This window comes from Barbus barbus, assembly GCF_936440315.1.
Source record: "Barbus barbus genome assembly, chromosome: 47".
Lineage (NCBI taxonomy): Eukaryota > Metazoa > Chordata > Actinopteri > Cypriniformes > Cyprinidae > Barbus > Barbus barbus.
This window is the reverse complement of record NC_136725.1, coordinates 24,299,489-24,310,960: the sequence shown is the minus strand read 5'-3', so window position 1 is coordinate 24,310,960 and position 11,472 is coordinate 24,299,489. Positions and strand designations below refer to the sequence as shown.

The 11,472-nt window shown below is 38.2% G+C and overlaps 1 protein-coding gene across 1 annotated transcript in view; it reads left to right on the top strand.

The window, feature by feature from the left end:
• The first annotated feature begins 1,383 nt into the window (after positions 1 to 1,383).
• The window catches only part of LOC306865741 (melanopsin-B-like), a 31,959-nt gene continuing 21,870 nt past the window's right edge, over positions 1,384 to 11,472 (top strand). Inside the window, exons 1-2 of the mRNA XM_079410505.1 lie at positions 1,384 to 1,578; positions 11,146 to 11,279. Coding sequence (XP_079266631.1) covers positions 1,433 to 1,578; positions 11,146 to 11,279 — 280 coding nt within the window. The 5' untranslated portion in view covers positions 1,384 to 1,432. The remainder of the gene's footprint in view (positions 1,579 to 11,145; positions 11,280 to 11,472) is intronic.

Genomic DNA, 11,472 nt, shown 5'->3' with positions numbered 1-11,472 from the left:
TGAATCCGATTCAAACCAAATGATTCACAATACGTGACGATCTCTGAAATCCCGATCTGAGTCAAAAGATTCTCGAACATGCTCCGAATCTCCAATCCCAATCAAAGGATTGGCCATACGTAACGTGCTCCGAAGTCCCGATCTGAATATGATTTGAGATCCGTTCGGAGCGCTTCGAAACATTTTGTGAGGCAATGGTTTAACTGCTTCGGGGTTTTGACACCCGTCACTATATGTGCTTATTAAAATCATTACCAGTGATGTCCAAATTCAAAAATGAATGGCTCTTTTGATCTGGGTTTTGCTGGTTAATTACTTGAAATGAATGATCGAAGTCACTAGTTTGAATCGAGTGGTTCCAGTGTAAATGACTCACTCAACTGAATCGTTTGTCTGTTCCTCTGCTGGTCACTCCTTCAGTCACTACTGGCTTAACTCGTTTTATGAGATTACTGAAATAAGACAAAAAAGTATGATTTTTACAAATAAAAAGTCCACATTTCTATTCCGAAGAACTGCTTTCCACATCGAAGAATCCAACACAAATGTATGAACATGTTCAGCTGCTAACTAGTGAAAAACTAGTCTAGACTAAACTAGACTAAAGTTTATTGCTATTGCCAACAAGTCACTCATAATTCATAAAGAGAGCTTTTTATGTTAGCATATTCATCAAACAATAATTAGACAACTTTGATTATGTAAAGCCAACAATATTACAGCAGCATCAGAGCACCGTGTCTCTCACGCGGTACATCATTTAAAAAAATTATCATAATAATGATAAACAAGTTTCACATAAGTTAAATTAAATTTTACTATAATAATAGTTAAATAAATAAACAGGAGTTAAAAATAAATGTAATCTGTGTCTATGATCATACAACCTAAAAAAAGACAGAATACAGCATTCAAGCTATTCTTAAATATTTTTGAGAGTCCAGAAACTGACCCCATGTTTTCAAGATTGTAATGTCCTGAGACTCTAAATATTGTTTCATGTAATATTAGTCATGAACTGAAACTACAGCTCAAATGAAGAGAGTGTTGCTGAAGCTCATCCAGAAAGACATACAGTAATTCATCTTCTCAGGTATGAAGCCCATGAAGTTATTATAAAATAAGTCTATCTGCAGCACGTGTTATTGCTTTGTCCGTATTTCTGGAGCTGGGGGCAGTTTTCGGTGCAGGAAGAGCGAGAGCTCAAACAGAGCATGTTCTTATTTCCCTTAAGCCTCTCGGATCACATGTGCCATGCAACAGATAAGAGCTCCAACAAACACCGGTGTGACCACACTAAAGCGAGCTGGAAAAGTATTGAGGGATCACTGTAAGGAGATTCTCCTGGACAAACTCTTTTTAGATGAACTTTATGAGGTCAGTGAAGTCAGAGGGAGCTTTAACGAGCATCTTCTCTGTTGTTGTGGCAGGTATGGAGGAACCGGTGGACATGGACCGTGGCTTCTTCAGGAAAGTGGACGTTCCCGATCATGCACACTACATAGTGGCCTTCTTCGTGGCCATCATTGGGGCTGTTGGAGTGATCGGAAACATGCTGGTCATGTACGCCTTCTTCAGGTAGGATCTCACGTCTCATCTGTGACAATATTCAACTTTAAGCGTTTATTGTTATGAAGCCGTGGCTCTTTTTGACAGTGAAGTGTCTAAGTGAGCATTACACATGAGTTTCTGGAGGAAAGGGTTTTATTTCAACCCGTTTTTGCCTTATAGCTCAGGAAACTTTCAAACTATGTTTGGTTTCATTTCAGTCTCTTCTGCTCACAAAGGCTGCATTTATTTAATAAAAAAATACAGTACATACAGTAAAAATGGGAAATATTATTGCAATTCAAAATATCTGTTTTCTATGTGAATGTATGTTAAAATATAATTTATATCTGTGATCTGCAGCTGTATTTTCAGCATCATTACTGCAGTCTTCAGTGTCACATGATCCTTCAGAAATCATTCTAATATACTGATTTACTGCTCAACAAACATTTCTGATTATTATCAATGTTGAAAACAGTTGTGCTGCATATTTTTATTTATTTATCATAATTCTTTGATGAACAGAAAGCTCAAAAGAACAGCATATATTTGAAAAATAAATCTTTTGTAACATTATAAATGTCTTTACTGTCAGTTGTGGTTATTTTAATGCATCCTTGCTGAATAAAACTATTAATAAAAAATAAATAAAAATCTTGTTGATTCCAAACTTGCAAATGGTATCACAGTTTCCACAAAAATATGAAGCATTTGGCAATTTTTAATGTTCCAAAATATTACTATTTCAAATAAAAACTGTTCTATTGAACATTCTATTCATCAAAGAATCCTGAGAAGTAAAATGCATCACAGTTTCCACAAAAAAAATAAAAAAAATGTTTAAGCATTGATAATAATCAGAAATGTTTGTTGATCAGTAAATCAGTATATTATAATGATTTCTGAAGATCATGTGACACTGAAGACTGGAGTAATGATGCTGAAAATACAGCTGTGCATCACAAAAATAAATTGTAATCATAATATTTAGCTATTTTTACTGTATGTTTGTTCAAATAAATACAGCCTTGGTGAGCAGAAGAGACTCTTTCAAAAACATGAAAGAATCTTAATTATTACAAACTTCCCAGTATAAAATAATGTGCATGATGACTGAATTTGATGAGTTCATATTGAGATCTCTGATCTGAGCACAGTTTGAGCCAGTTTTGAGATCTTTTGTAATCTCATTAAAAACTGATTTCAAGTCACACATTTTTTTGTGTGCGCCAAGGTTTGGGCCAACTAATGTTGTGAAATATTTAGTCTTAATAACTCCTCAAACCTGCGTCACTGCAGTGTGACTCACTGCTGATTTGGTCTTTTATTTTAATTACTCGTACTGCTGTATGCTTGAAGTTTAGCAGTCTTGACATGGTTTTATACTGATGGGTTTATTTTAGTCTTTGCTGAGAGGGATGGTTTGCCGTCTTGTAATAGATGATGACAGCAGACACACTGCGGCTTCATGGTGACGAGCATATTCAGAATTAGAATAAGAATCACAATTAGCTTTATTGCCAGGTTTGTTTGCACATACGAGGAATTTGTTTTAGTGACAGTAGCTCCACAGTGCGACAGAATGACAGCAACAGGACAGGTCACAGATAATAAAAATATTAAAAATTAAAAATAAAAATAAAATAAATAATGTACAAATGTACAAAAATGGACAATGTGCCAAATAGCACAAACACAATATACAAAATAGACAATTCAGTATGTACAGGTATGTTAGGTGCAAATTTGAAATGTAATAAGTATGTGTGTAAAATAAAAAGTATGATGGTGTTGTCTGTTTCATGTTTATTGTTAAGAGTTCAAATGTTCATGAGATGGATTGCCTGAGGGAAGAAACTGTTCCTGTGTCTGGTCGTTCTGGTGCTCAGAGCTCTGTAGCGTCGACCAGATGGTAACAGTTCAAAGAGGTTGTGTGCTGGATGTGAGGGGTCCAGAGTGATTTTACCAGCCTTTTTGCTCACTCTGGATAAGTACAGTTCTTGGAGAGTGGGGAGTGTTGTACCAATGATTCGCTCAGCAGTCCGGACTACTCTCCGTAGTCTTCTGAGGTCAGATTTGGTAGCTGAGCTGAACCAGACAGTTATTGAAGTGCAGAGGATGGATTCAATGATGGCAGAGTAGAACTGTTTCAGTAAGTCCTGTGGCAGGTTGAACTTCCTCAGCTGGCGAAGAAAGTACAACCTCTGCTGGGCCTTTTTGACAATGGAGTCTATGTGAATGTCCCACTTCAGGTCCTGAGAGATGGTGATGCCCAGTAACCTGAATGACTCCATTGCAGTCACAGTGCTGTTCATGATGGTGAGTGGGGGGAGAGCAGGGGGGTTTCTCATGAAGTCCACGATCATCTCCCCAGTTTTTAGCGTGTTAAGCTCCAGGTTGTTAAGACTGCACCAGACAGACGGTTCCTTAACCTCCTGTCTGTAAGCAGACTCGTCACCATCCTGAATGAGGCCGATCAGTGTGGTGTCGTCTGCAAACTTCAGGAGCTTGACAGAGGGGTCTTTAGATGTGCAGTCGTTGGTGTAGAGCGAGAAGAGCAGTGGGGAGAGAACACAGCCCTGAGGAGTTCCAGTGCTGATGGTGCGAGTGCTGGATGAGAATTTTCCCAGCCTCACTAGCTGCTGCCTGTTTGTCAGCAAGCTGTTGATCCACAGACAGACGGAGGTGGGGACAGAGAGCTGAGTTAGTTTGGGCAGGAGGAGGTCTGGAATGATAGTGTTAAAGACCGAGCTGAAGTCCACAAACAGGATCCTCACATAAGTCCCTGGTTTGTCCAGGTGTTGCAGTGTGTAATGCAGTCCCATGTTGACTGCATCATCCACAGACCTGTTTGCTCTGTAGACAAACTGCAGGGGATCCAGTAAGGGTCCAGTGATGTCCTTCAGATAAGCCAAACCAGTCTTTCAAATGACTTCATGACCACAGATGTTAGAGCCACAGGTCTGTAGTCGTTAAGTCCTGTAATCTTGGGTTTCTTTGGGACGGGGATGATGGTGGAGCGTTTGAAGCATGAGGGGACTTAACACAGCTCCAGTGAACTGTTGAAGATCTGTGTGAAGATGGGGGCCAGCTGGTCAGCGCAGGATGGTGTCACAGACAGGCTGGTGTCACACCGTCTGGGCCTGGTGCCTTCCTTCTCTTGTTCTTTTTGAAGACCTGGCACACGTCATCTTCTCTTATCTGCAGTTCAAGTGTGGGGGAGAGGGGGTTGCAGGAGGTGTGAATGGTGTTTTTTCAAACCTGCAATATAACTCATTCAGATTGTCTACCAGTTGTTGATTCTCCAGAGCGCTGGAGGATGGTGTCTTGTAATTGGTGATGTCTTTCATACCTTTCCACACTGAAGCAGAATCACTGGAAGAGAATTTGTTCCTTAGCTTATCAGAATAATTCCTCTTTGCCACTCTGATCTCCTTTTCCAGTGTGGATTTGGCCTGTTTATACAAGACTTTATCCCCCTTTCTGTAAGCATCTTCTTTGGCCTGACGGAGCTGTCTGAGTTTTGCAATGAACCTTGGTTTGTCATTGTTGTAGGTTAGATGAGTCCTGGTAGGAATGCACATATCCTCACAGAAACTGATATAAGATGTTACAGTCTCTGTGAGCTCGTCCAGATCATCAGCAGCTTCAAAAACAGTCCAATCAGTGAGAGAGAAACAGGCTTGTAAAACCTGCTCTGTCTCATTAGTCTATCTTTTAACAGTCCTTAATACAGGTTAAGCAGATTTAAGTTTCTGCCTGTAGGATGGAATAAGATGAACCGAACAGTGATCAGAGAGTCCTAAAGCTGCTCGTGGAACAGAGTGATATGCGTCCTTTATTGTTGTGTAACAGTGATCCAATATATTACTGTCTCTAGTGGGGCATGTGATGTGCTGTCTGTATTTTGGCAGTTCACGGGAGAGATTTGCTTTATTAAAGTCCCCGAGAATGATTAAAACAGAGTCCGGGTGTTGTTGCTCACTCTCTGTGATCAGATCAGCGAGTTTCTGTAAAGCTGTGCTCACGTGCGCTTGCGGTGGAATGTAGACACTCACGAGAATGAACGAACAGAACTCCCACGGCGAATAGAACGGCTTGCAGTTAATGAAGAGCGTTTCTAGATCTGAACAGCACATCTTCTTTAACACAGTTACATCTGTACACCACCTCTCATTGATGTAAAAGCACGTCCCGCCGCCGCGCGATTTCCCCGTTGATTCTGCATCCCGATCTGCTCTGATCAGCTGGAAATTAGGCAGATGAATCGCGTTGTCTGGTATGTCGCCATTTAGCCAGGTTTCCGTGAAACACAGAGCAGCAGAATTAGAAAAATCCTTGTTTGTCCGGGAGAGCAGGAGTTCGTCCGTTTTGTTGGGTAGAGAGCGGAGATTCGCCAGATGGATGCTAGGCAACGGCATTCGAAATCCACGCTGTCTGAGCTTCACGAGCGCTCCCACTCTCTTCCCCCACCAGCGTGTCCTCCTGAAGCGTTTGACCAGAGCTACGGCTCCGCCAACTACAATGTCCAGCAAAACGTCCGAATAGTCAAAATCCGGTAAAAGATTTTGTAGTGTGTTCTGCTGAATGTTCAGCTGGTCATCCCTGGTAAAACTGATCGTATCTGAGTAACAAAAAACAGGAAAAACAAACAAAAACAGTACAAACACTGAAGAGCAAAGCACAGTAGCTGCCATCTACAGCACCATTTTAGTTCAGTGACTCACTCATTGACTCACTGAATCATGAGTCAATGATTCAGTGCCTCATTCATAAGGACTTGCTTTGTTTCTGAATGAATCAGCTGTTTGTATGAATCATGAGTCAATGATTCAGTGCCTCATTCATAAGGACTTGCTTTGTTTCTGAATGATTCAGCTGTTTGTATGAATCATGAGTCAATGATTCAGTGCCTCATTCATAAGGACTTGCTTTGTTTCTGAATGATTCAGCTGTTTGTATGAATCATGAGTCAATGATTCAGTGCCTCATTCATAAGGACTTGCTTTGTTTCTGAATGAATCAGCTGTTTGTATGAATCATGAGTCAATGATTCAGTGCCTCATTCATAAGGACTTGCTTTGTTTCTGAATGATTCAGCTGTTTGTATGAATCATGAGTCAATGATTCAGTGCCTCATTCATAAGGACTTGCTTTGTTTCTGAATGAATCAGCTGTTTGTATGAATCATGAGTCAATGATTCAGTGCCTCATTCATAAGGACTTGCTTTGTTTCTGAATGATTCAGCTGTTTGTATGAATCATGAGTCAATGATTCAGTGCCTCATTCATAAGGACTTGCTTTGTTTCTGAATGATTCAGCTGTTTGTATGAATCATGAGTCAATGATTCAGTGCCTCATTCATAAGGACTTGCTTTGTTTCTGAATGAATCAGCCCTTTAAATGAATTGGTTGAGTGAATTATTCAATGACTCATTCATTAAAACAGTGCTGTATTTTAGTTACATATTTAGAGTATAATTTTTTTTTTTTAATCATTTCATATTTCAGTATTCATAAAAAAATAAATAAAAAAATCTGTGTGTGTTGCATGTTCAAATATTAAAATCACTCATATTAACAGGTTAATAATATATTTTCCAGGAGTATGTAATGAATTTGGAGGTTTTAGAGAAATGCTTAATTGTTTTAAAATCTTGATATTTAGTCACCTAAAACCAAAGCAAAATGTTCTGTGGAAATGAACATTGGTTTATTGTGTAGTATATAGTGTTTTCAGTGTTTAGGGATGGCAGTCATGAAGTTGTGTCGGGGAGCGTGACTCTCTCTGATGCTTTATGCGGTGCATTCAGTCTAAATCCTCTAGGGCTGCTGACACACTTTTTGCATTTGTTCAGCTCTCACTCTTAAAGAGCGCCGCTCTCCTCAGTCCCATGACACTTTCTTGTAGATCACAGCTAAATACAACACACACACACACACACACACACACACACACACACACACACTTATGAGTGCTAAAGATCTGACTCTGAGAGAAAATCTTGAGTAATGCATATAAATATAAAAGCTCATTTACTTATGGCATTCTAACCCGGTATGTCTGTCTTTCTTTCTGTGTAAAAAAAGGAGAAATTCTGAAGAATATTGATTTTTATATTTTGATATTTGACTTCTATAATTCTTTTGATATTTTGGCTTAAAAGACTGTTCGTTTAAGCTTATTTACTTCCACAGCCTTTATTAATTTTAGTTCATGTTTATTTCAACATTTACTAATATGTTTCAAAATTAAAAGTTAGTTCTAATGTGCTGTGAACTTGCATGAACAAACAATCAATAACTAGCTTTAACAATATTAACAAATACTTTAAATATATTACCCATTATAGTTTATGTTAGATATTGCAATAACTAATGAGATCTAACTAAAGTGTTACTGATATCTTAAAGTTAACAAACAATAAATCCCTGTATTTCTCTTAACTAGCATTAACCAATGTTAATAAAATACATTGATCATTGTTAGTTTGGTAATGCATTAACTAATGTCAACAGCTGAGATCATATTGTAGTGTTACAAATATTTTTTACTCTTATTTTATAAATTTTTTTCAAAGTTATCTAGAAGCTGCTGTTTGCATTGGTCCGCTAACAATGTGATTGCATAATGTAATGAAATGAAACCATATTTAGCAATTATGTAACATGATGCACATTGACTGTAAACAAAGCAAAATGTTTTTGACTAATTAATCAGATGCACATGCAGGCCTGTAGGGTTTGGGAGTTTGGGGTGACGCGTGATCATGTGGAAGTGGAAAACAAACCATCAGTTTCTCAGTGGTCAATGACAGGAGACAGAAACAAAGCCACTGACGACCTGTTTAATTCCCACTGTACACGACAGGAATCAATGTCCGACCTCTTTAAAAAGCCTTCTCATTTATTCTAGTGCTCATCTCTATTAACTTTACTGTGTCGTGGACAGAATTTACTAAATGTGCTGTTATATATGCATTAATAAAACCAGCTCAAAAAGCTCATAAAGTATATGCTTATGCTATTCATGCATTTTCTTTCAAATTCAGCATGTGCAACCTCTTTTACTTCCATCAGAAGACAACTTTCTTTCTTTAGGGTAACATATGCACTGATGAATGCTTCACAATAAAACCAGGAATATGCGTTAAAAAGCTCATTTTAATATTTTTGTCAACTTTTAATAAGGATAATGTATTTTTTATGTTTAGTGTATCTCACTTCATGCATCTGCATGTTAAAGTAATATTTAATCCAAAAATGAACATTTACTGAAATGTACTCACCCTCAGGCCACCCAAGATTAGGATGAGTTTGTTTTTTCATCAGATTTGGAGAAATGTAGTATTACATTACCTGCTCAGCAATGGATGCTCTGCAGTGAATGGGTGCCGTCAGAATGAGAGTCCAAACAGCTGATAAAAACATCACAATAATCCACACCACTCCAGTCCATCAGTTAACATCTGGAGAAGACAAAAGCTGAAACAAATCCAGCATTAAGACGTTTTTAACTGAAATACGAGTCTATAATCCATAATAACGCTTCCTCCAGTGAAAAACTGTATCTGCTGTTGTCTCTCACATCAAAATCCAGCCACATATTTGTTTAGAGTTGTTTTGGCTTGTAAACGCTGCTTGATCTGTGCAGATTTCTCTCCTGATTCAGACCAGAGCACTTTATCATGGATTATGGACTCGTATTTAAGTTAAAAACATCTTAATAATGGATTTGTTTCAGCTTTTGCATTCTGAAGACATTAACTGATGGACTGGAGTGTTGTGGATTACTTGTGAATTATTGTGATGTTTTTATTAACTGTTTGGACTCATTCTGACGGCACCCATTCAGGATCCATTGGTGAGCAAGTGATGGAATGCTACATTTCTACCAATCTGATGAAGGAATAAACTCATCTACATCTTGGATGTATGGTGAGAACATTTGCAGCAAATGTTCATTTTTGTCTGAACTAGTCCTTTAAAATTGTCCAATATATGCAACAAAGGCACAATTCATCTCTGTCCCAGATTGTGTCTGGTGTTACCTCATAACTAAACATGACTGCTGTTAATCAGACGTCAGCCAGCAGCATTAACAGACTCTCGTCATACTGTGCGTGAGGATTTTCCCCCTGACTGAGAATAATTCAAACTTGTCATGGTGAAGCGAGCTGCAGCATCTCTCTGGAGGTCGTCTGTCGGCTGAGAGCTTTCTAGGAAAGGCTGTGTTGTTCCCGTGAAGAGCTGATGTCTCCTGCAGCTCTAATGCTTGATGGACGGGGATGAGGGTTTCAGCAGGTGACACCGGGTGACTTTTAATCAGAGGAAATTGTGTGAACTTTGACTGTAGGATTAATGAGATGATGTGCAATCACAATGATTGTTGTGTGCTGAATCACCTCAGATGCAATGTGTTGAATCAATAAACCTATTTAACACCATCAAAGCGTGCAGAAGTTTCTAGCACTGTTTTAACCCTACGGTACCACATTTTATAGGCTTCTAAATGAGCAACACGATGAAAACTTTGCTGTTAAACCTGTCACACACAATCTACTATGTCTTCTGTCATCTGTTTTATCCAGTAAAAGCTCTTCTAGTGTGATTGTAGAAGTGTCCAGCTTTAGCTGCTGCTTCAGTGTCAAATCTGGACTGATGTTGATCAAGTAAAGGTCAGAATAACTGCAGTCATATCTCCAGATGAACTCTTACTGGACTGAAGCAGCTCAGCTTTACTTGATTCTCCATCAATAAATTTTCTATAAAATCAGTGCATCTCAAATCTGATCATCAGGATCTTTTGAGGAGCGTTTGTTTCCAGAAGCTTTACTTTCTCTGTTCCTCAGCGGAGGAATGATCTTCACAAGCCTCCAAAACATCTCACATCTTCTGAGAAGCGTTTATTTATTCATCTCTTAATCAGCATTGCATTATATATTTGGATCATTTCAATCTCATCGTACTAAGACATATTACTGGAGATATAGTCTGATATTTAGATCACTTTATGTAAGTATCTGCTGTACTGTTATAAAGATCTCGTTGATTAACATAAGCAGCAGAATTTAATCACATTCTGTCCACATAAATATCAGCATCTGCACCAAATTACATTTTTTTATACCCTCCATATAATTTTCCTCTATATCAGGCTATATGAACCATAAAAGTCTAATGGATCAAATACGATACTCAATAAATAAATAAATAAATAAACACATGTGCTAAATAAAAAAAAATTAAATAAAAAAAAAGATTCAACAAACTCTTTCATTTCAATTTGATAATGCATCATGCAAAATGCACTCCTTACCTTTATATATCATTGAATTTATATAGAGATATATTCCAGTTATCACTAAACTGCGTAGTTTGATCATATGGAAGTGAAAATAATTGTATTTTATATCTGGTGAAATATCTGTGCATTAAAGGTTTAAAGGAGTATGAGGGTGACGCGTGTGTTTGGTTGGTCAAAGTCAATAGCTGATGTTTTGAGGAAATGGCCTTAAATAACATCCTTTTGCTTTACCTCTACTATGAGCTTCTGAAACTGGGACTGTAACTGAAGTACTTTTGTGTTTCAGTAACAAGAAACTACGGACGCCTCCGAACTACTTCATCATGAATCTGGCAGTGAGCGACTTCCTCATGGCCATCACTCAGTCACCCATCTTCTTCGTCAACTGCTTGTACAAGGAATGGGTGTTCGGTGAAATGGGTACCTAATTTCCCATCCTCCCCATCAAGATGCTTACTCAGTTACTTAAACCCTATTGTAGAAACTTAATACAAACTACTGACAAAATGGATGTTTACAACATGTTAAGCATCCATTTAATCCGAGATTTATGTTATTGGGGGACAAATCAGTTCTTCAACTTGATCAAAGGAAGAATTTACGTTTAGTTAAA